Source organism: Schistocerca gregaria, chromosome 4 (assembly GCF_023897955.1).
Source record: "Schistocerca gregaria isolate iqSchGreg1 chromosome 4, iqSchGreg1.2, whole genome shotgun sequence".
NCBI lineage: Eukaryota > Metazoa > Arthropoda > Insecta > Orthoptera > Acrididae > Schistocerca > Schistocerca gregaria.
This window is the reverse complement of record NC_064923.1, coordinates 486,544,114-486,557,506: the sequence shown is the minus strand read 5'-3', so window position 1 is coordinate 486,557,506 and position 13,393 is coordinate 486,544,114. Positions and strand designations below refer to the sequence as shown.

The 13,393-nt window shown below is 38.8% G+C and overlaps 1 protein-coding gene across 2 annotated transcripts in view; it reads left to right on the top strand.

Moving 5' to 3' along the window:
* LOC126267265 (glutamate receptor 1-like) overlaps positions 1-13,393 on the top strand; it is a 1,125,091-nt gene that overhangs the window by 1,093,101 nt on the left and 18,597 nt on the right. For both annotated transcript variants that reach the window (XM_049972331.1, XM_049972330.1), the window contains exon 17: positions 9,333-9,470. In XM_049972331.1, coding sequence (XP_049828288.1) covers positions 9,333-9,470 — 138 coding nt within the window. The remainder of the gene's footprint in view (positions 1-9,332; positions 9,471-13,393) is intronic.

Sequence of the window (13,393 nt, the reverse complement as noted above, 5' to 3'; positions counted from 1 at the left end):
TAACGAATAGTCAAATCCTTCTTCTGCCAACTAGACTCACCTCCAGTTGCAAACCAAAATCTTTACAGAGAAACTAAGTTTACAAGTACGTACGTCCCCCAATCACACCCTCATCGTTGGAGGAGACTTAAATCGCCGAACCGTCAGTTGGGAAAATTACAGCTTCGTAGGTGGAGGGCGTTTCAAGATGTACTGCGAATCATTACTAAAAGCCTTCTCCGAGAACTTCGTAGAATATATAGCTAGAAAGCCCATCCATCATGGAAATATATTAGATGTAATGGCAACAAATAGACTTAAAAATTTTTATCACTGATCATAAGGCAGTTGTAACAACAATGTTTACCAATGTGCAAAGGGCATTAAAACAATTAGAAGCGTTAATACGTTCACCAAAGAGGCAGTAGTATTACATCTTAGTGAGGATACTGAAACATTTAGCTCTGAGCAGGAACATGTCGAAGAAGTGTGGCTCAAGTTTAAAAGGATAGTTGACCGTGTACCTGATGGATATGTATCTATTTCAACGTTCTGGTAGACTGGACCCTCCATGGTATATAGACACAGCAAAGAATCTTCTAAAAATGCTTCTGCATAAAATGTGCAGACAAAAGAAGAGAACTATAGACTGAGAGAAGCTGAGTGAAACTCGTGTGGATATCAAGAGGACAGTGCGTCAAGTTTCAACTACTACCATAGCAGAATATTACCTAAATACCTCACACAAAACCCAAATAAACTGCAGTCGTTAAGTGAAGTCTTTTAGTCGCACCAAACTTAGTGTCTAAGAAACTTACGAACGGGACAGGAGCTGAATTTGTTTATTTTATTTTATTTATTTATTTTGAGCCATTAGTCTTCCAACACGTTTCATGCAGCCCAGCACACATTGTTCTTCTGTGCCAATATCTTTATCTCAGTGTAGTACTGCAACCTAAGTGTTCAATTATTTGATGGATGTATTCAGATCTCTGTCTTCTTTTACAACTTTTATCAACTGCAGCTATCTCTATCATGTGGAAGGTATTCCGTGACGTCTTAACAAATGTGATGTCATATTATCCCTTCTTCGTTTCTGTGTTTTCCATATATTTTTTCCCTCGCCGATTCTGTGGGGAATCATTATCAGTTTAATTAATTTTCAACAGTCTTCGATAGCACTACATCTGAATTGCTTCTACAGTAATCAGCCAGAAAATTATCTCCACGTACCTAACCGCCGGTACTTCCACATTCGGCACATATAACAGCGGTGACACGGCGTGTAAGGGAAGCATGGAGGTGGAGGGTGATGGCACCACATTTATCCCCGTAAATTCCGGGGAGGGGGGCAATGAACTCGGTCTCCACATTCAATTACATCCCAGATGTGTTCGATTAAGTGCATATCTGATGAGTTAAGAGGCCAGCACATCAACTGGAACACGTCACTGTGTTCCTGGAACCACTCCGTCACATTCGTGGACCTGTAACGTTGCTCGTTGTCTTGCTGAAAAATGCCACTGCCGTCGGGAAAGATGGTCGTCATGAAGGGGTGTACGTGGTCTGGAATCGGTGTACGATACTCTTTGACCGTCATGGTGCCCTTCACGAGCTCCACTGGACCCATGGATGCCTACGTGAATGTTTATATCGAAAGTAGGTCTGTGTTCATAATGTTCGAATGATCAGTTTATTCTCATCTGTTCCGGTTTTCCTGCAGGCCATGTCTCACTGCCATACAATGCTGTTCTCCAAAAGCACATTCTCAGAAATTTCCTCCTCAAATTAACACCTAAGTTTGACCAGTAGACATCTCTTGCGCAAGAATGAAGTGTTTGCCTGTGCTAATGTGCCTTTTATGTCCTCCTTGCTCCATCCGTCATGGGTTTTTTTGATACCTAGGCAGCAGAATTTCTTAACTTTGTCTACTTTGTGATCCCCAGTTCTGATATTAAGTTTCTCGCTATTCTCATTTCTGCTACGTCTCATTAATTTCCTATTGCTTCATTAACCCTCAACCAGTATTCTCTACTCATTAGACTGTTTATTCCATTCATAAGATCATGTAAATCTTCTTCGCTTTCACTGAAGATAGCAATGTAATCAGTGAACTTTATCATATATATCCTTCCACCTTGAGTTTTAATTGCACTGTTGAAACACTTTTATTTCCTTCATTGCTCCTTCGATGTAAAGATTGAACAGTAGTGGCAAAAGATAACATCCCTCACTTACATCCTTTTTATTCCATGCCCTTCATTCTTAGTCTTCCACTCTAATTGTTCCTTCTTTGACAGTATCGCATTCTGTTTCCAGACCCACAAATCCTATGTCTGTGTCTTGCTTTTTTTTTCAGTCTTGCTTACATTATTAACAGCAACCTCAGGATTGCCTCTCTGATACCTTCATCTTTCCTGAAGACAAACAGATCATCATTTAACAAACCCTCAATTTTCTTTTTCGTTCTTCTGTATATTATTCTTGTCAGCAACTTGGATGCATGAGATGTTAAGCTCACTGTGCGATAATACTCGCACTATTCAGCTCTTTCTGTCTGATTGTAAACTAGTACTCGCACTATTCGGCTGTTTGTACCTTCGGATAACGCTTCTTATCTTCCGAAAGTCATATGGTATATTGCCAGATTCATACATTCTAAACACCAATATGAGTAGTCGTTTTGTTGCTATTTTCCTAATGATTTTTGAAATTCTGATGAAATGTTATCTATACCTTCTGACTTATTTCATCTTGAATCTTCCAAAGCTCTTTTAAGTTAATGTTATAATACTGGATCCCCTGTCTCTTCTACATTGACTCGTGCTTATTCCTCTACCACATCGTCAGACCTGTCTTTCCCTACAGAGATCTTCACTGTACTGTTTCCACCTATGCGTTCTCTCCTATGCATTTGACAGTGGGATTACCATTCAGCTGTTAATGTTACAGCTCCTGTTTTCAATTTCACCAAAAGTGGATTTGACTTTTCTGTATGTAGAGTCACTTCTTCCGACAATCGTTTCTTGTTCGATTTCTTCACATTTTTCATCCCGCCATTTTGCCTTGTCTCTCTGTACTTCCTATTTAAGTCATTTACTTCTGTTACCCATGGTTTCTTTGTTTTTGAAATCGCGGTACCTATGTTTTTTTTCTTTCCACTTCTGTGATTGTCCTTCTTGCAGCTGCCCATTCAACATTAGATGTCCCGCCTTTTGAGTTATTCCTTATCCCACTATCTATCGTCTTAGAGAATGTGAAGCTTATCTCTTCATTCCTTAGTACTTCCGTATCCCATTTCTGCACTTACTAATTCTTTCTGTGTAGTTTCTTAAACTTCAGCCTCCTCTTCATCACTACTGAATTGCGATCTGATTCTGTATCTGCTCCTGGGTAAGCCTTACAATCCATTATCTGATTTCGGAATCTCTGCCTCACCATGATGTAATGTAACTGAAATCTTCCCGTATCTCCCGTACCTCCTCGTCTTGTGATTCTTGAACCTCAATATATGCTATTACTATCTGAAATTGTTGCGGAGCTCTGTTAGTCTTTCACCTCTCTCATTCCGAGGACGAAGTCCATATTTTCCCATAACCCATCCTTTTGCTCCTTCCCCTACAGCCGAATTCCAGTCCCCCATGACTATAAGATTTTTATCTTCATTTACATACTAAATTACCCGTTCAGTATGGTCACATACTTTCTCTATCGCTTGATCTTCAGTTTGCGACGTCGGCATGTATACCTGAACTATCGTTGTCAGTGTTGGTTTTCTGTCGATTCTAGTGAGACCAATATATCTCTGAACCTTAGAAGTAACTCATTCTATGTGCTACCTCCCTATTCATAACGAATCCTACTACCTACTCCCGTTATACCATTTTCTGCTACTACTAATATTCCTCTATACTCATCTGACCAGTAGTTGCTCTCCTGTTTCAATTTCACTTCACTGATCCCCATTATATGTAGACTGAGCCTTCGCATTTCTCTAGTCATATTTTCTAGCTTCGCTACCACGTTCAAACTTCTGACATGCCACGTCCTGAAACGCAGGAAGTTATCGTTTCGTTGGTTATTAAATCTTTTCCTCACGCTCTCTCTTGGCTGTACCGAGCGAAGTGACGCAGTGGTTAGCAACTGGACTCGCACTCGGGAGGACGACGCTTCAAACCCTCATCCAGGCGTCCTGATTTAGGTTTTCCGTTATTTCCCTACACCTCTTAAGGTAAATGGCGGGATGGTTCCATTGAAAGGGCGTGGCCGATTTCCTTCCTCATCCTTGTGCTCCGTCTCTAATGATCTCGTCGTCGAAGGGGCCATTAAACACCAATCTATTCCTCCTCCTTAGCAGTCCACTCCCAGAGATCCAAACGGGGAACTAGCCCGGAATCTTGTGCTCCTGGAGAGATCAACATGACAATTTTTCAATTACAGGCCACATGTCCTGTGTATACCCATTACGTGTTTTTAATGCAGTGGCTTCCATTACTTTCTGCATTCTCATGCCGTTGATCATTGCTGACTCTTCCACCTTTAGGAGCAGTGTTCAATTCCAAGGGTAAGCGAGTGCCCTGAACCTCTGTCCTCTCCTCCGCCCTCTTTGACAAGACCGTTGGCAGAACGAGGGTGACTTGTTCCCCTGGAAGTCTTTGGCCGCCGTTGCTGATAACTTACATTCAAAATGTAAGCTGTGACATGAGTCGGGATCTAGAACGTTTTGATTACTGATCAGAGACGCTACCCCTAGACCACGAGTGAAAACACAGCAAAAACAGAAATGCTGAACCAATTTTTCAAATGTTCCTTTACAACATGAAAACCAAGGGTATTGCCCCAGTTCAGTTTTCGCATCACAGATAATGTGAAAGAGATTTTCAGTGATACTTATAAACTGTGAAAGTCACAAAAACTGAACAAAACTCATGGGTCAGACGGAATGCCTGTCAGATTGTGTATCGAATTTGTGGCTGAGTTATCTTCTCTTTTAAAGAGACCATTCTCTAGATCCTTCAATCAAAAATACCCTGTCCAGTTGTTGGAAAAAATCACAGACCACAACAGTCCATCCTGTCTACAAGAAGGATAGCAGAAGTTATCCTCAAAACTGCCGCATGTATCTTTGACAATCACTTGTTATAAAATGACGTAACATATACCCACTTTAATGGTGATAAGATATCTCAAACAGAATGACATGTTCTATGCTAACTAGCAAGGACTATGAAAACATGAATCATGAGTAACCCAATTCGCACTTTTCTCGCATGAGACTGTGAAACCTATAAATCAAGGAAATCAGATAGATATATTATTTCTTAACTAGTGAAAATCATCGAAATGAGGACCACAAATTTGATAACCATCGAAAGTGAAATTTCTGACTGGGTTCAGGATTTCTAGTAATGGGGGACTCGGCACATTCTCTAGGATTGAGAGTCATCGACAGATATTGAAGTAACGTGATGTGTGCCTCATGGAAGTGTGTTGGGATCCTTACTGTCCTTGCTTTATGTTAATAATTTGTAACCATTATAGATAGTAGGTACAGATTTTTCACATGCGATGCGGTAATCTATAAAGAAGTACCGTCTGAAATAGCTCCATAAATATTCCATCGGATCTTGATAAGATTTCAAATTGGTGCAAAGGTTGGCGACTTAATTTGAACGTTCAGAGATATAAAACTGCTACATTTTGGAAGCCAAAGCACACACTCTATCCTATAACTATAATATCAATGAGTCACAACTGAAATCCGTCAACTCATAGAAATATCTGCTTGTAACAGTTTGTTGGGATATGACATTGAATGATCACGTGAAAGTCCTCGCCTTGATAGTAGAATACTAGAGAAATTCCATCAGTCTATAAAGGAGGTTGCTTACAAAACACTCGTGGAATCCATTCTAGAATACTGCTCAAATGCATGGGACCTGTACCAAATAGGACTAATATGTGGTGTTGAAAGTACATAAAGGTCTGTTTGTCCCATAGCAGCATATCAAGGAGATGTTGAAGTAACTCAACTGGTAGACACCTGAAAACGAACGCAAACTATCCAGGAAATGTCTAATTACAATGATTCAAGAACGACCTTTGAATGAATCTAGGGATGTCCTACAACCCTCTATGTATCGCTCTCATACGTATCACGAGGACAAGACGAGACTTACTATGGCATGCTCTGAGGCATTTTAGATTTCATGGTTCCCTCGTTCCATACATGAAGCTAACCGGAAAAAGCTCTATCTTATGGATATGTTGTACAATGAGGATTTACCCACGAGCATCACCATGGTTTCCAGAGTATGAATGTAGATGTATAATGATTAACATGGCACTGGGCGAAGGAAGAGACAGAAAGAACATACATGTAGACAAATAATTCAATGTTCACAATGTATCATGCTGTAGTTCCGTAGAGAAGAAATGAGAGCACCAAAAGAAACGATGAAATAGGCTTTAAAGTTAGTCTTAATACTAATAACTTAATATCGAGTTTTTCAGTTATGTTATATGAACATTCTTTTTATGTACTGAGTACGCAGGACAACTGAAGTATAAAATACATCCTTTATGTTCATGAATGCAGCTTCTGTGACCATTACTTCTCTTTGAGAGCGATATTTATTCACTCTCTTACGAAATGTTACGAGTTTTAAATGATAAAATTACTTCAGCTGGTATTCTTTGTGATTTTTCCAAGACTTTTGTTTTTTAAATCACGTAACGCTCTTAGAAAAACTCAAGTTTTAGGGAACTGACAGTTCTATTCATAATTGGTTAGAATCGTACTTAACAAGCGGAGAGCAGGAAGTTGTGCTGAAATATTCTCACAATTTTGGAAGGGTAGAAGTTTTTAGTGACTGGGGAGAAATCACAAAGACAGTGCCGCAATCTTCAGTTCGTAACGTAATAAAATAAAAACTTTTATTATTTTGTGACTACTAGTGTAATGTAATAAAATAAATTACGAGCCGTGACTTATTCAAAAAAGAAACACACATTTCACTATTAGGCGCCATCTTAGACAAATCTTTAACATTTTCCTTTTAGCTCATCTACGAGACATGCCGTCGGTTAGGACAATTAACTTTATTTCAGATCCCCGCTCACCGGAGGCAGCTACCAATAATTTAACAATTTTATTTACAGATTTTCTTTATATAAAGAAATAACTAATGTAGGAATATTATTAACAGTGTAATACATTGTTTAATTTAGACCGACGTGTATAAGCACTCAGTAAACTAGCTCAGTTCTCAGGGTAGTTACGTAATCGTCGATACATTGATGTTTCGTCTCGATTCCCCAATATAAGGTAACAATAGTAGCATCTACGAATGAAATCCTATAATGGAACTGGTATCCTGTGACCAGACCTTTTCTGTCTGGGATGTTATTTCTTTATATAAAGAAAATCTGTAAATACAATTGTTAAATTATTAGTAGCTACCTCCGGTGTCGGGGGATCTGAAATAAAGTTAATTGTCCTAACCGACGGCATGTCTCGTCGATAAGCTAAAAGGAAAATGTTAAAGATTTGCCTAAGATGGCGCCTAACAGTGAAATTCTTCGGTAAGGCCCATATCTACTTAACACAATAAAGGTATCAGACTCACAATAGATTGACCACATACACAAATTCTTTTGGCAAAATAACCATTATATTTTTTCGGGTTTCAACTTAAATTATCAGCTGGTACAGCAAGATGAGCTTAACACATGAAAGTCCTCTTAGGTCCTAATCCAAGCAGATAAGATAAGCTAATGAAAAAGAAAAGATATCCTGCATAGAAGCGCAAGACTCCATGGAATAACATGCCCATTGTAGTTATATCTCTTCTTCTTTGGCGTATTTGTCGACTATTTATAAAATTTAACGTATTATTTAGTTTACATTTTTTTAAACTCAAGTCCACCCAGGAGAAACAGTACTAGTTTTAGGTCCAGTTCTATCCCTTGAATATTAGAATAACTTTCCACTCAACATTCAGTGAGCAGAATAGGTAATTTGTTCAGAATATTCTTGTGTTACACCAACTCCCATTAGAGTAAAAGTAACAGACGAGTCTGTTAATGAATTTTTTCAAAGAATTGTCAAATGGTTTTCTGAAAATGGACTCTCCCTAAATTTGAAAAGAACGCACTACATTGAGTTCTCTACCATAAATAGAGTCATGCCAACAATGGATGTAGCACGTGAACAGGAGTCAGAAAATACGGTAGAATGTTCGCAATTTTTCGTTGTCCATAATGATGAAAACTTGAACTAGAATAAACGTATTATAGAGTTTCTCAAACAATTGAGTTCAGTAACTTCCGCTCTTCGTATAATTGCTAGTCTTAATAATAAAAGAATCAGCCTTCTGACATATTTTGTCTATTTACACACCATTGCGTATTTTTTTAGGTAATTCACCACTTGAAAAGAAAACAGTGATTGCACAACAGCGAGCAGTAAGAATAATACGTGATATTCTCTCGCAGTCGTCATGCAAATACATCTTCAAGAAGTTAGCCATTTCGCTACACCACTACGATACATATACTCGCAAATTACATTCATCATAAACAATCCGTCACTATTTAACAGGAACAGTGATCTCAATACCTACAACATTAGAGAAAAAGTGAACTTTATCACCCATTATTGAGGCTGCCAGTGGCTCAGAAAGGAATTCAGTACACAAGAACATAATTGTCTGACATTCTGTCGAATAACATGAAATGTCTGAGAGGTGGCAAAGCGACATTTGAATCCAGCCAAAAATACGGAAAACTATTACATGGACAAATTTCTGTTTCAAAACTGCTAGCTTGTAAAATAAAAAATAAAAAAACTTGATTTTTTAAGCATAGTTGCATGAACTCAATGGCATATTTAGCCTCTTAGATAATAGGCTGTAATTGTGAAGAATAAATAAAAAATACACTAATACTCTTTAACAGATCGCTGGAGAGACTGGAACACATATGCCAAAATACTTAGAAAATGCCCCTGAATGGCATACGAAATTTGTTTGGTGGAGACTAGGCTTACCAAATAGATAAATGTTAAGTCCCAATTTTATAAACCTACTTTACAGTTAACAAGTAGGCGAAGATTGTTCTTTTACATGTAATTTTCCAGTATACCAGTGTACCAGATGTATGTTTCCAGTATAGCAATATATCACTTTTTACAGTTGTGTGTCATCCAAGGATTTCTTTCATTCTCCTTAAAATTATGGGTTATCTTCAGCGTCTATGCCTGACGAACATATATCACAAAATAAATATCGAGAGAAGGCTGGTACTTTGCGTACTAATCCGCCAATGCCATAACAACTGCTGTCTGCCTGCAGGACACGTCCCGCAGTGAGCTTTCCTTGAGTAACGTTGCCGGCATCTTCTACATCTTGGTCAGTGGATTGCTGCTCGCGATGGCTGTAGCCCTGCTCGAATTCTGCTACAAATCACACGTGGAGGCTTCCCGTGCCAAGGTGAGTGATCCTACACAAGCTGGCCGTCAAAAATCTCCGTGAGTAATTCATAAAGGAAATAAGTTTCCAGAAATAGTCTGCTGTCATTGTGAATATTTTGCAAATAAAACGGTATTCATCGGTTAATATATTGCCTTACCTGTAATGTCGTTTCGGCTAGCGTCCTCATGAGATTTATAATTAGGGAAACAGGTTTCTATATATTATCAGGCTACAAAAGAGGAAAACCAGGAAAGGTAAAAATTTTTGGAAGGTCGCATACCAAAACTTCAACTTCTAAAGCAACATTCAGCGTCAATCAATAAATTTTGTATCCCATAGGGCCTGCAACGTAGTATAAGTCAGCAAGTGACATATCTACAAGAATGTATCTTTCACTTTCACTAAAGATCTGTTTCGATTAAACGTATATATACGACATTGTAGATCTAAAACTGTCAAATTAATGTCATACTAAATTTATTACTATCTTAATTCAACAAACAGAGAACCACAGTCAAAATACAGTTGCCAACGAATATATATATTCCGATCTTCCTAGATAATATAATACATACGTCACACGATAATGGTAATTTATTCGAAACATATGTTTACTGAATTTGAGAGAAACAAAACCTCATATCACACAGAGATGATCTGGGCACTCCTAATAAATTAATCTATAAAATCTAATAATGTATTAAATCATTTTTCATTGTTGCATTCTTTTAATCTTAATTAATATCTGATGATAACAGCAGCTGAAACGACGTTATCAGTTAAGTAAATTATTAAGCGATCTCCGTGAGTAAGACAATTTTTAAATCTGTCTTTTTTTGCATTACTTAATATATTTGTGTTATACATTCATTGATTCTAAAAACATGTTTACCTATAAAAGTTTCATAGATTGCTTAATATACTCGGCTCAAATCTGTTAAAGAATCAAACGAAACATCCCAACTAATGTACATATAGCCATACAGGTCTAGAAATTAATCACTCCTCCCTCCCCTCAGTCCACTCCGGATAGGAGAATATCACAATATTGCGTAACACCGCTTCTGGACTTGATAAAAGTATCATTTCGGCGATGAACAGAGTTCCAAAATTTGGTCAGGTAGGTCAAGTCCGGGAGGGATAGATCCGGAAGAGATAGACCACTTTTTCCTTCACTATACAATTTGTATGTTATCAAATATTTTTTCGATTTCTGGCAGCATGTTCGTATAAAGTGTCATATAAACTGAACTCCTGTATACGCACATCAAAAAAAGTTTTTCATCACCCCAGTTCCAAGATCTCAGACTTTGACTGTGGATATTGTACCACAGACATAGTCCCTTTGACTGTTCAGAGATGTCCCTAAACCTACACAAAGATGTAAACAACTAAGCATGAACAGCGCCAATTAGACGGAAGGGATCCGACAGCCGATCAGTTTCAGTCATTCCACCAGCAAGGAGGTACACGGTTCACGTTGTCTGTAGTTAAACCATGCGTAGACGGTCAATACCGCGGTTCGATCACGTCCGCATTGTTACTTTGTGCCAGGCAGGGCTCTCAGAAAGGGAAGTGTACAGGGGTCTAGGAGTGAACCAAAGTAATGTTGTTCGAACATGGAGGAAATACAGACAGAGAGAGGAAGGGTAGATGACATACCTCGCTCAGGCCTCCCAAGGGCTACTATTGCAGTAGAAGATCGCTGCCTACCGATTATGGCTCGAAGGAACCCTGACAGCAACGACGCCATGTTGAATAATACTATTCGTGCAGCCGCAGGACGTCGGGTTACGACTCAAACTGTGCGCAATAAACTGAATGATGCGCAAGTTCAATCCCAATGTCCATGGCAAGGTCAATCTTTGCTACCACGACACCTTGCAGTGCGGTACAGATGGGCCCAACAACATGCCGAATGGACCGCTCAGGATTGGTATCGTTCGCTTCACCGATGAGTGTCGTACATGCCTTCAACCAGATAATCGTCTGAGACGTGTTTAAAGGCTATCCGGTTACGCTGAACCCCTTAAACACACTTCCAGCGGGTGCAGCAAGGGAGAGGTTCCCTGCTGTTTAGGGGTGGCATTATGCGGGACCAATGTATGCCGCTGGTGGTCATGGGAGGCGCCGTAACTGCTGTACGATACCTCAGTGCCATCCTCCGACAGATAGTGCATCCATATCGGCAGCATATTGGCAAGGCATTAATCTTCATGGCCGACAATTCGCGGTCCGTTCTTGCACATCATGTGAATGACTTCCTTCAGGACAACGACATCGCACGACAAGAGTGGCCAGCATCTTCTCCAGACATGAACCCTATCGAACATGCCTGGGGTAGATTGAAAACGGCTGTTTATGGAGGACGTGACCCAAGACTTTTTGTGTTCATTTTAAAGTACTCTGAATATTCAATGATAACAGCCATTAGTAAATGTCATCTTTTAAATTTAGTGCCCATGCTCTATGTCCTAACATGTTGGCCTTAGCTCACTCAGTATACAGATTCCGTAGCCTTAGTGGCCATGCCATGCAGTATGCAAGCAAGGAGTTGATGTTGGTCTGGCTAGCTCTTAGCTTTACCGCACTCTATCGAGTACATGCAGTACTTTATTTTTGCTTAACTACGTAAGAGAAAAGGGAAAAGTAGAACACTCTTCTGACTAGAAACGGTACGAAATTGTTGAAAAGGTGTACAATATTTAAAGCAATTTCTAGGCCCTTTACAGTAACAATAACCTACTATCTAGAAGAGCTAATAATGTCTTTTACTCCTTCTTATATGATCAGAGACACAATATGTACCAAAAATTGCACATCGACAGTTTGAGATATCCTACTTGCTTTGTGCAGGTTGTGAATAAAATCAGTATGACTGCAGGAATCCTGTACAACTTGTAACTTTCAAGAAAGTTTCCAAATTTAGTTTCAACGAACTACCTTTCAGCATATCTCAGAAAATTTCAGTATTGTGGCAATTTGTCTTGAGCTTCGACTGTTTGAAAAGAAAGGACGTCTGAAAGCCTATACCTCATGCAATTAACGTAAGAATGTATTAATACACTTACACCGGTTATCTGTCAGGTATTCGGGAGAATTAAATATACAGCAAGCTTCCGATTATCTGGTTTAAAGTGGACTGACACGGGGTTGATAACCTAGAAACACGGATATTTTAAAATACAAAACTGCTGTTTATTGTGTTTGGAAAACATGCTAGAAGTCACATTTGAAAGTCCATTGAATTCATTATGCATTACTCTCCTTAAAATGACATGTTAGTTGCAAAATTACCCTTACGACACGCTGTACTTTGTATCACTTGCTTTTAGTTCACCTTTGGAAAACACGAGTCCACTTTCTGCCTGACAACAGCGTTATTTAGTGTATAGCCAAAACATCAGTATAGTCATATTAATCTTGGATTGCATAGATTAATAATAGATCAGTGCATTAAAGTGCAGGTGTGTGCGTTTCAGTGCCTCCACCGTCTCGTCTTCGCTGTCTTCCTCTAGATAACACACTTTGTTTACTATAACGATGTCGCCCCTATCTTCTCGAATCCCAAATCGCAGACAACACTGTTTAAACAGTCGTGGATGATTTCCTCATTACCTTTTCGAAACTAGAAATTTTTTCATAAGATCGTCCATAGGAGTAACAGTATGAAAATAATGACTATTATAACTTTAAACGCCACATTAAGTGACGGCGTGGCTATGGCTAATGATCTCTAACCTGCTTATTAGTTTATTAAGTTGAAGATTACGAGTTAGTAAAGCCCCAAAAAATTGTTCTGTGATTTAGTTTTTTGTACATTTCGTCAAATCTTCACAACAAATAATAGCAAGTGATTAGAATGCCCATAAATTAGAAATTGACGTTCGTTCAAAAATATTAAAATGTGTGTGAAATCTTATGTGACTTAACTGCTAAGG